This window comes from Prosopis cineraria, unplaced genomic scaffold, assembly GCF_029017545.1.
Source record: "Prosopis cineraria cultivar Desert tree isolate PC_DT_omini unplaced genomic scaffold, ASM2901754v1 PC2, whole genome shotgun sequence".
Classification (NCBI taxonomy): domain Eukaryota; kingdom Viridiplantae; phylum Streptophyta; class Magnoliopsida; order Fabales; family Fabaceae; genus Prosopis; species Prosopis cineraria.
In genome coordinates this window covers 10,175,788-10,187,824 of record NW_026555333.1, presented here as the reverse complement: position 1 = coordinate 10,187,824, position 12,037 = coordinate 10,175,788, and the positions used below count along the sequence as shown (strand labels likewise).

General features: G+C 36.0%; 2 protein-coding genes across 3 annotated transcripts; one reads left to right on the top strand and one right to left on the bottom strand.

Moving 5' to 3' along the window:
• Positions 1–4,012: 4,012 nt before the first annotated feature.
• LOC129299639 (cysteine proteinase mucunain-like) lies at positions 4,013–7,469 on the top strand. The gene is made up of 5 exons (XM_054938108.1): positions 4,013–4,550; positions 5,839–6,074; positions 6,162–6,302; positions 6,517–6,969; positions 7,065–7,469. The coding sequence occupies exons 1-5, from the start codon at positions 4,073–4,075 to the stop codon at positions 7,158–7,160; spliced, it is 1,404 nt and encodes a 467-aa protein (XP_054794083.1). The 5' UTR covers positions 4,013–4,072; the 3' UTR covers positions 7,161–7,469.
• A 1,043-nt stretch (positions 7,470–8,512) lies between these two features.
• Positions 8,513–11,247, bottom strand: LOC129299623 (F-box protein At1g47056-like). 2 transcript variants are annotated; one of them, XM_054938093.1, is made up of 2 exons: positions 9,191–11,247; positions 8,513–8,874 (listed from the first exon to the last, which is right to left on the bottom strand). In XM_054938093.1, the coding sequence occupies exon 1, from the start codon at positions 10,903–10,905 to the stop codon at positions 9,286–9,288; it is 1,620 nt and encodes a 539-aa protein (XP_054794068.1). In that variant the 5' UTR covers positions 10,906–11,247; the 3' UTR covers positions 8,513–8,874; positions 9,191–9,285. The 2 variants fall into 2 exon arrangements, with proteins under 2 accessions (XP_054794068.1, XP_054794074.1); XM_054938099.1 differs by having other exon boundaries at positions 8,513–8,727.
• Positions 11,248–12,037: the final 790 nt, after the last annotated feature.

Below are 12,037 nucleotides of genomic sequence, written 5' to 3'. Positions count from 1 at the left end.
ACTTTAATATTTTATAATTATAACTTCACATATCTAATAGCTAAACTACTTATGCGCCACTAACAAATTTTAATAACAATTATTTTATAATTATTTCATCAATAATTTACAACTATAATTTCATATGTCTAATGATTAAATTGATCATACATTATTAACAAAGTTTAATACTAATTATTTACAATTATTTCATCAATAATTCACAACAACCACTTCAACTTTTTATAATTATGATTTTACATATACAATAATTAAATTAATCATGCATTACAAATAAAGATAATATTATATTTACATCATAATTTCAAATTACAACTGAATCTCAAGGGACTTGGCCATAATATTTAATTATGAGATTTATTTATAAATAATTTTTGTTCGCAGGACAAAAAAAAAAAGAAATCAGAACTAAACAGCGTACCGTTTTTTTTTTTTTTTGCCACAACATCCATCTTTCTTCATTTATTTATATATTTATAGATTCTTCATCTGTAAGGTATCTCTCATTCCACCCATTGAATTTTTGTTACTCTGTTTTTTTTTTAAGTTAATTGTAGCCGCCCATATTTAGGCGATTTTTTTATATTGGTCCCCCTTATGTGTTTCTAGATTTGTTACTGCTCACAAGCATCATAATTAACTAGTCTTAATTGTCATTTTAATTTTCATTTAATTTCTTGATGTTTTAGTTTGGCCAACTCTTAACATATAGTTTACATTTTTCGTATTGTAATTTATAATACAAATTATAAAAAAATGATAATAACATCGTAAATTTAAGAACGAAACAAAATCCAGCAACTATCATTATTGAATGGAATGACAGTATTTTATATTTACTCTCCTTTACCTTATTTATAAATCATTTTTAGTATATTTTATCTAAATTAAAAAAATTTAAATTTTATTAAGTTTGTTGTAAAATTTAATAAGTTTCTACCTCTACTTTCCAACAAAGGAAAAAATATTTTTAATAATTTTTTATAACATTTAATAAAGATAAAAATATAAAAATAATATAAAAAATAATAAAATGTTTAATAAATAGGATGACAATTAATCTTTTCTCTCTATAATATCATCAATTATGTTTTCATGACAATTATGTACGAGTGATTATTAAAATTTTTAACTTTTAACAATTATGACGCAAAACTTGTTCTGATCTTTACAGTCATATTATTGATTAATTTTAGACCCGCGGTGCTCTTTTTACCTGTCTAAGGTTTTTTCCACTTGTTTTCCTAGAGAAATTTTGAATAAGGCGGGTGGCATCGTAACGTATCAATAAATGACGTAAGGGAAATTTAATGGGGCACATTTTTATGTGATGGTCTGATGGATATTCGAGGGGAGTAATATAAGTATCTTTCTTAAAATTTTATCGTTCAATATCTTGAGAAACCTATGGAGATATTTATACTATCATGATCACCCATCCAACATTCTATTGTATAAGACCGCTATGATTGATGGTGACTTCGCAAGTACCTCTGGCATACTTTTAGTTTAATTTTTTTATGCTATTATATATCTTAGTTATAACCATATGATAAATTAGTTTAACTCATTCGACGAGTTAAACTAGACATTTTTTGATATACTTGTTGAAGTATTATAAATTATAAATATCAAAAGTTGTGTAGATGTTCTTCTCTCTCAACCTCCATCTTTTCAAACTACTCTCCTTGATTATTACATTAATCTTACACTCAACTCTGGCTCACACACTAATTAGTGTTGTTATTTATGATTTTCATTTATTGTTATTGTAATTTTTGATGTGAAGGATCATTTTTACAAATAGAACATATTATATTGTTATTTGTATTTTAAAGATTAAGGAGCAATAATTTAAGGAGTTGTTTGGTTGTTGAAAATGATGATAATGGAATAAAGTAATAATAAAAATAATCAAGGGTTGTATTTATCGAAAGAGGCTATTGTTTTATAACGTAATAAATCAAGATTTGAATTTTAATTGGGAGAATGCAGAATTGTTTTTAATAGGAAAATATTTATAAGTAATAAAAAATTAATAAAAATAAGCTTACTTTCTCTATGATAAACACAATAAAACTTGATATTACATATCATAAATATAGAAATTATCATATTTTTTATAAATCTCATAAATCATGACTCATAATTTAATAAATTAAACTGGTTTTTCCTTTCATAAACATGGTTGATTTGCATTCCCTCCCCTATCCTAATCAATTTATTTTTATCTTTATTCTCTCAATTCATTCTACTTCATTTTTTTTTTAGTTGGGAAAGCAAACAGGTCATGAGAAAATTCTCCCTCCTCTTGTCTCCATTATATTTCTTCTTCATGTATTTATTTTCTACTCAGTTTATTATGTACTTCTATTTTTTGTAATTTTGAGGAATAATAGGAAGTTCATGTGGGGGAGACGAGGAGATGAGCAGAGAGGGGATCACAGCGACAAGTTGGAGGAAAGCGATTGGGGGGAAATAATTGACATGAAGCGCAAAATTCCCTACGGCCCCAAAAAGAGAATGAAATTGCAAGGGAGCCCCTCCCTCCGGGAAGCGTCACAGCGTCATGACAAATGCAACAGGAAAAAGCGCAAGTCGGAAATTCCACCCATTGAAGGCGTCACATGAGATTGAAAACGTGGCACATACTTGTACGCTAGTTCCCTCAACACTAAAAGATAGTAGTATTTATTTATAATTATAATTATATCTTGGAAATATCCGCCCCTTTCGGTAACTAAGACGGTGTGAGTTGGCCTGTAAGCCAGTGCTTCTCTAATCCATTAGGATTTATTGGCCTAGGCACCTGGCTAACGGTGAAACTAGGTGTGCGCGCAGGCTCAATTTGGTTTCGTTGTAAAGAAAAACCAAATGATATTTACCAAAGCTCGGGACTTCCCCCCCCTCTCCCCCAATCAAGTTTGCTTTTTTGATATCTTTTCCATAATCGCTATATATATATATATATATATATAAAACTTATATTCTTTTCGTTAAAAAATATAAAATATTTTTTTAAAAAATTAAGTGTTAAAAAATATAAAATATTATTAATCTTTAAGATATAATCATTGCTCTTTTTTTAAAAATATCTTTATTAAATAATAATTTTATATTTATTGTAAAGTGTTTTATAAGGATAAATATAAAAATATAAGATTAGTTAAAAAATAGATAACTATTTTATTAAGGAGGTGAGATTCGATTAAAAATAGTTTATATTTTTAAACAGAAGGAGTATTCTTTAATTGTTTATTTTCAATTAAATACAAGTGATTTTTTTTATAAATTATTTTTTTATAATAAATTTTTATTATTAATATTTTCATCATCATATTAAAATTCACTTGCAGACTCATTCGTTCCGCGCCTGAAACTAGTGACCAGGCGCCACCCAACTCACATGCTCTCTACTCTCCAACCTATTCAGTATACTTTCTAGTTTTTACCTGCTCTCTCTCTCTCTCTCTCTCTCTCTCTCTGTTTTTTTTTTTTTTGCAATAAATTGTTAGTTTTTATCCTCTAACGTAAAAGAATAACTAGCCAAAAAAAAAAACCACAAAAGAATAATTTCAGATCCTGTTTGACATTTTTTCCAAAATTTGTGTTTTTAAATATTAAACATTGTAATATAGTTTTTTATTTTTTTTTAAAATAAAAATATGTTGATTATATTAATTTAAAAATAATTTGAGTTAAAAATATGGCCAATAGTAATACTAGAAAGTGACTTACGCTGATTGGTTATGATAATAATTTTTAATTTTAATAATTAAATATAGTGTGTTTAAAAAATAATTTTTTTATTTTTTTGGATGAAAATAATAATTTTTATTTCAAAATAAAAAATAAACCATCCTCAATCTCCAAAATCTTATCTTCTATTTGTCTATTTCTGACGATACTATTTCCTGACTAATTATGATTCACCCTTATATATTTTTTTAATAATATCAGGAATCCGATTCCAGCGCTCACCCTTTTGCCTTTAAAAGGCCCCACATACTCCGCCTCAATTCCCACCCCTCTCCTCGCCTTGGTCGAGTGTTTCTCTCCAACTTCATCTCTGATGGCTTCGTCTAGATCATCTTCTGCCATGATGCTCCTCTTATTCGCCATCTTCACCCTGTCGTCCGCCTTGGACATGTCGATCATCTCCTACGACACAGCTCATGCCGACGGCTCAAACTGGAGGACTGATGAGGAGGTCATGAACATGTACGAGCACTGGCTTTTGAAACACGGCAAGGTCTACAACGGTTTGGGGGAGAAGGAGAAGAGGTTTCAGATCTTCAAGGACAACCTCAGGTTCATCGATGAGCGCAACGCCGAGAATCGGACCTACAAGCTGGGGTTGAATCGGTTCGCCGATCTGACCAACGACGAGTACCGGGCCAAGTATCTTGGAACCAGGATTGATCCCAAGAGGAGAATAGCCAAGACCAGGAGCAACCGTTACGCTCCACGTGTCGGTGACAATTTACCGGATTCTGTTGATTGGAGGAAGAAAGGCGCCGTGGTCGAGGTCAAAGACCAAGGAAGTTGCGGTAAGTTCTGTGCCTTACCCACAGTTTTCGATTTTATTAATTTTCGTTAAATTCCGTATCAGCCTTTGTGCCTGACGAATTTTTTGGAGCACTATATTATTTATAATTCAAGCATTTAAATTTTCACTTTTTGACCGATTTTTTTGGAACAATTATTTGATATTAGGGTCATAGTGTTTTTGCATCAAATTCAAGAATCAGCTCTCATAACTAAATACAAATCACTGCATCTGTATTTAGATACACTGCTTTGTGGACAGATAACTAGCTGTTGTTGTTTTGTAATTGATGGGTTTCCAGGTGTCAGCATGTCTGTATGGGGTGTATCCGCGTCGAGATAACCTCTTCTTCTTTTTACCAACATATGACCTGTAATTATGGCTTTGTAATTGATCGGTCTAAATTGTCCGTGTATTTTCTTGTCAATGCGTATTTTTTGCGAATATCTTTTTACAAGCAAAAGGATTTTTTATAAAACAAAAAAGTTAAGAAACCATTGTTGGTGTATATGTATATATTTGAAGTGAAAACAGTGTAAGAAACGCGCGATTAAAGGAAATAAAGCACTTCTCACTCCACCACATGAAATGATAAGGACAGTTTCCAATACTTTACTTCCAGAAACATAGTGAATGTAGAAAATAATAATCCCCTCCCCGGGTGGCTTCAAGGTAAGTTCGTAGTTCGTACCTCATAAATTAAGCTGCTAGACAACTTATGCTATTTTTGTATGCTACTTTTACTAGGATCATCCACAGTAATTCTCCCTTTTGGGAATCAGGAAGTGTTTTCTATTACTGCGAACATACAAAGCATGTGTCGATTTTTTTAAAAAAATTAATCTGATATGTTGTATGTGCCTTTATTCTAATGTTGGTATCCTGTACATTGATCGGCTGTTGCTCTAAATTAGTAGAATTGGCTTGAGCGAGATGTTGGGCCCATTTACATCAGGCTTCTGGATGTGGATCTCAGATTAAGTGGAAAACCCACAGATATTTTGGAGCTGAGGCCCACTATTGTTGATTTGCACTTTCCGACATGATCCTCCTAAATTCCTTAACATTAGTCGTCAGTAATCAATTTTTCGGGGGCTCGTGTAATGATTGTTTCTAGTTTACTGTAAAATTTACAAACAACTAACAAAAGTATTCTTCAACCTCTGTAAAAATGAGGAAGAATTTGTGAATAACTTTCTGGCGTTGAACAGCCCTTGAGTCTCATTTGAATAACCAACTCTACACACGTTTGTTTTCATCAATTCACACGATTCATTTCTTTTATGAAGGGAGCTGCTGGGCTTTTTCAACTGTCTCTGCAGTGGAAGGAATTAATAAGATAGTGACTGGCGATTTAATTTCACTATCAGAGCAAGAGCTGGTAGACTGCGATACTTCTTATAACGAAGGATGCAATGGCGGACTCATGGACTACGGTTTTGAGTTCATCATCAACAACGGTGGCATTGACACCGAAGATGATTACCCCTATCGCGCTGTTGATGGTAGATGTGACACATACAGGGTGAGTCTTGGCAGTCTTGGTTACTTGAATTAAGCTTGTGGAAAATAGTTGATGCTGTAATGATAATTTTTCCTGTCTCGTCTGCAGAAAAATGCTAAAGTCGTCTCAATTGATAGCTATGAGGACGTTCCTGCCAATGACGAGAGGGCATTGAAAAAGGCTGTTGCAAATCAGCCAGTAAGCGTTGCCATTGAAGGTGGTGGCAGGGAATTCCAGTTATATGTATCCGTAAGTCTCTCGCTCCTTTTCTTTTCCCCATATTGAGCGCACAATTATATAGAAGAAGAGATAGATGAAACGTGGACTTGGCTTCTCTCTGTTTACTCGTTTATCAGAAGTGGTGCAATTTGAAGCTTATTCAAATGACTATTTTTATGGATTAATTGCTGCCAAATGACTGCCTAAACCTCCTTACTGATTCCATTAACCTCAAATTTGTCAGGGCATCTTCACGGGAGCATGTGGAACAGCATTAGATCATGGTGTCACAGCTGTGGGATATGGTACTGAAAATGGAGTTGACTATTGGATAGTGAGAAACTCATGGGGCAAGGCCTGGGGGGAAGACGGGTATGTGAGATTGGAACGTAATTTGGCTGCAAGCTACACTGGAAAATGTGGAATTGCAATGGAGTCGTCTTACCCAATCAAGAAAAGCCCAAATCCCCCAAACCCAGGACCATCACCGCCTTCACCTGTAAAGCCTCCAACTGTTTGCGATAGTTACTACAGTTGTGCTGAAAGCACTACTTGCTGCTGCGTGTACGAATATGGCAGGTATTGCTTTTCATGGGGATGCTGTCCTCTTGAGGCTGCCACCTGCTGTGATGACCACTCTAGTTGCTGCCCTCACGACTATCCCATCTGCAACCTTGATGAAGGCACATGTCTCATGGTAATCTTACAATGTTGATCGAACTCTATTGTTATCTAGTTATTCGCTCGCTAACACTCTAGTTTTTTTAACTGAATTATTTCTGTCCGCTACAGAGCAAGGACAGTCCATTTGGAGTGAAGGCTATGAAGCGAACTCCAGCTAAACGCTCCTGGGCTTTTGGAGCTAATAACAAAGTAAGCAGTGCTTAAGTGAATGGTGTGAATATTGAAGCAGTGGATGACGAAGCCGACGGAGGACAAAGGAGAATGATAGTATGCTTGATACTCCTTTCGTCATGCCGCATGCCCATAAATATACTGATAGCTGCTTATAAGATTTAATCAGATAAGTAGTCTCTAAACTTTAAAGTCTAGTATTCGCTGTGTACATATGGATGTATTTATATATTCAAGCCGTGAAGGCAGGAACATGTTGATTATTGCTAGTGTCCAGCTTCTGTAGATTGATTCTGTGATCATTTGACAATGCTACAATGGTTGAATGAATTTCATTATTCACATGATGTATCCTCAGCTATCTACGTTGTCTGCTGTATGACTTAACCGGAGAATGTTGATCTGTGCTGTGATGCGATCGCTCGCTTTTATGCTTCTTTCACCTTCTAGCCCATGGCTTGGTTCTTTATCTTCTTCCGACCCTCCCTACAAAAATCCCCTAAATCCTAGGTCTTTATAGGAGGGATGCCATGGGTTGCCTGAAGCATGCCTGCCTTGGTTGTTATGAGAGAAAAATCGCCCCGGCACTATTTTTTGAAACTTCATTTGATAATTAATTATGGCTATGAAATTGTATCAAGAAGTTATTTGAAGTTCCATCTCATCATAACTTATTTTACAATTTTATTTGATAATCAATTTTATTCAATTGAAATCTAAACATCCTTGACATCCCTTATCTTCACTACCCTTGAATGGAAGATTGGGATTTATCGAAGGATTCAATGAATTGGGCATTTTCTTTTCTTTTCTTTTCTTTTTTTTTTGAGTTTTATACAACATTTTATTCACAAATTTCTAGTATTTTAGATTATCTAAGTGAATTTATGTTGTTATGACAAAAAAAGAAGAGATTTTTGGAATTGGATTTATTTTGCAATTTGGTTCTTCCTGGTGCAATACTTTTTTTTTTTTTTTGGGTAAAACTTCCTGGTGCAATTTTGCTTTTGTCCGTCCCAAAATTCTCCTTCACAACCCTTGCCACAAACCGTGACCAAAGAAGACATTAAACAATCCAGTTTTCGAGTGATGGGAGATAATGGATAATTTTCAGCTAGAAAATCAACTATACTCTCGTGCTGTTTGAGATACAATTTCCCTCTTTTAATCATCTCTTTTATTTTTTCCCAACTTCCTTCTTGTTTCATTGCTATTTCTATTTTCATTTCTCACTATTTAGGAGATAATTTACCATTGTTCTGTTGAGATGATTAACGAGATTTACTAATTAAAATAATTTGAGTCAAATAAATAAACGTCAAGGAGGATACCGATGGGCACAACAATTACCATGAATCATAAAAACCATGGATCTAGGCAAGAAATGACAATACGAACGAACCACGTTCAATACAGCCTATTGTGAGAGTGGAATCATAATTCTTCCCCGTCAGTTTCACATGATATCATATAATCATATGCTAGCCTAATGTCTGGTGATAACGATCAAATATTCAACTTTAATGAAAACTCATGCTGTCTTGTCACGCACACGTACAATGGCCAAACTCTAACCATCTTCAAATGCGAACAGGATCTCCTTCATGGGGCAAAAACTCGCTTTACTCACTTTATTTGATAAGATGATCAACTTAAACTGTAAATATTCAACCACAAACACGTCGCATCTATTTTACTTAGAAGCTTGCATCGTGCTCGTGCTCTCCTCCAGTTACCAGTCGAAGATCTAACAAAACCATTGAAAGTTCCATGTACCCATCATCACTAAACAACTACATTCACCATCCCTGAAACTCTTACAAGCTGAAGCTGAAGTTTACAAACTAAGTGCTCTAAGAATCAATTGGGTGATACGGACAAGTCTGAGAAAAGGTAAGATCAACAACTAGCGTAACAGCAACAATAATGCAGGAGAAAAACAACAAACAAATTGAATTTTTCAATTTAACTAAAAAGGATTCATCTAAAAAAGCAATAAAAAACACACAAGAAGAAATTTTAGCTTTAAATACGAGAGAGAGAGAGAGAGAGAGAGAACCAACCAAGTGATTACATCACCAAATAATAATATGAATGGTCAATGACTTGAATTGCCGAACTGCCCGTCACTTCAGTGACTCAACTAAAATCCCTCAGTCTAACTATGCCGAGAACTACGGTTACCACCAGACAATCGTCTCAAAGTGCAAACGAGGTAGCTTTTCCCAGAGAAAAGTCCTAGCCTTGACTTGAATGAACTTGATCGACCAGTACTGCTTAATGCAATGGTGGCCGAAGCTGCTGTCTGGTTGGGGATTGAAGGAAATTCTAGGCCATTTTCTTGAGCCCCGCCATCACTAGCACTTGCGTCATGATGTTCTGTCTCACCAGCATCTAAATGTACAGCAAGCGACTCCCTACATAGCCTCAGCCAATCTGCACCCTCAGAGGTTACACCCTTGCATTTCTTAACCTTTATTTTCAGCAAATTCGGGCAACCAGATGCGAGTGCTTCCATACCGTGGTCAGACACACGGCAGTTCTTAATACAAAGTTTCTTCAGTGCTATGCATTTTGCTGCAATGCACGATATTTCAACATCACCAACTGTTTCACTTCCACATAACGCCAACCGCTCTAGATTCAGGCAATTGCAGGCCAACATTTCCAAACTCGCATTAGTAGGACTGACACCAATAAGGAACAATTCCTGAAGATGTGGGCAATATTTAGCGACTGCTATTAGACCTTTATCTCCTATACGATTCATCTTCCATCCGTCAATATGAAGTTTCCTTAAGAGCTTACATCGTTCTGCAATAGCGATAAGTCCTGAATCTGTGCACTCTGGAGTCTTGACAAGATGCAAAATTTCCAGAGTCGAGCAATTCGAGATTGCCTCTAAGCCAATATCGCTTGTCTGGAGCCTCTCAAGGTGGACTTCGACTATACTTGGTACTCGATCCGCTAGGAGTTGAAAAAGTTTATCCCAATCGCCAGAGCACCTAAAAATTTTCAAAGTCCTTAAATTCTTCGAGCCAAGAATAAGGGGCCCAAAACACTGTCCATTATGTAGCTCTTTTAAACAAATAGTTTTGAGAGATGACGCTGCAACACCGGGTCCAATCGACTCCACCGATGCTACATCGGCAATTCCCCGGAGACGCTTGACAGATAATTCTTCTATAGAGGCGCAATGATCGAGCACTGAGTTCATCCCTTTGGCTCCAAAAGTGCAAGATCCACAGGAAAGTTTCTTCAAACCCTTGCAATTCTTAGCAAAGACTTCCATCCCAGCATCCGTAACTTCACGGCAGACACGAAGTTTCAGGCGAGTCAGATTCGGGCATCGTTGAGAGATAAGAACGAGCGCTTCGTCCCCTATGCTAACAGATCTACGATTGCATTTCAAAGCGAGCTTCGTGACGGAATCGAAACGTGAGAAAAGAGAAGGGATGACCGGGAGCAGATCAAGTTGAGCGTTGACAGAGAGACGATGACGACTCTGTCCCTCGACCCGGAGCCACCGCCGGCATACGAGGGAGCAGCGGTTACGGTCGGCGGAGCTTAGTGACTGAAAAATGCAAGCCAAGCACTCGTCGGGAAGCTCAGAGATGTAGTCAGGCACTGTATGGATAACCTCATACGGGGACTCGTGATTTTCATTGAAAAGCATAGGGGAAATGAACGCCGTTGATCTGGATTTGGACGTGGAGCGGTGGGTATGATTGGTTTGGCGAAGGCAAGGGACTGCAGCCGCGGAAGCAGCCTGGCCCATTCACGGAGATGCTTGAAATTACAGGGTTACGGTGACAATTGACAAACGTCAGTCTTTATATTAACGGGATGCTCTCGGCCTTTGCCTAACAGCTTATAGAGGCGAAAGCCACTCTGAGCTAGTCAGAGAGTGTCTTCTTCCTCGTCGTTAGAAACATACTGCCGCTTTGACCATAGAGACGGACATGAAATCAGATTTCATTGGGACTTTTCTGTACTCTTAAACTTGAGGTGTTTGAAATGCAGAAATGGAAAACTCCCCAGCAAGGCGCAGCGTGTGAACGACCGCATAGGTTTAGCATGAACTCTCGTGATGTGGAGAGAAACGCAGGCCGTAGGGTCAGAAATAGAGAACTACGTTATTATTAATTTATTGCTATTGTTATCTTATTTTATAACAAAGATTTGGATAAATTGATGGTGAAGGGATATGATTAAGATAATGCAATGCAATGGAATAGAATAATGCTTCAGTTCCAAGTGATTTTCACCTTAATTGTGCTGAATTTGCCTCTCTATAAAAGAAACATAAAATAAAATAAAAGATTTGGGTAAAGATTGAATTTAAATATTTAAAAATCAAGATTCATTCTCTCTCTATCTTTGTAAGAGAGTCTTTCTTTGAAGGGGAAAGCCTTCCCTAAACAAGAACCTTGGCGTTCTTACTCTGATGATAGCCAAGGGAGCAATGTGTTCATGGCTATGTGGGGGTTGGCAAGTGGAGGAAAGCTTGGGGACAATGATGGATTCTAGTTTTTATGGCGTCAATAGAGATGAAGGAGAAACAACCAAGAATGGCGAGGTCTAGAGCTATGTTCGTCTTTAGGGCGTAAATAAAAAATCCAAAAGTAACGAGATTGATGATTATATATTAAAGATGTTTGGTAATCTAAAAGCATGGAGATGTATAATTCAGGAATTATCCATAAGCAACTATAGGGTCTATTGAATTAGGTGCCTCCGTCTTCTAAGTGATATTATGCTCTGAGACCTATTCACACAGTCACACATTGTTGTTTGGGGATTTAAACTGGTATTAACATATGGATGCTTTCTTTCTTTTGGCTGGTTTTAACTCATTTAGCATAGCCATGAAATCAATTCTTGCTGTTGATCGTATATTTATATCTACG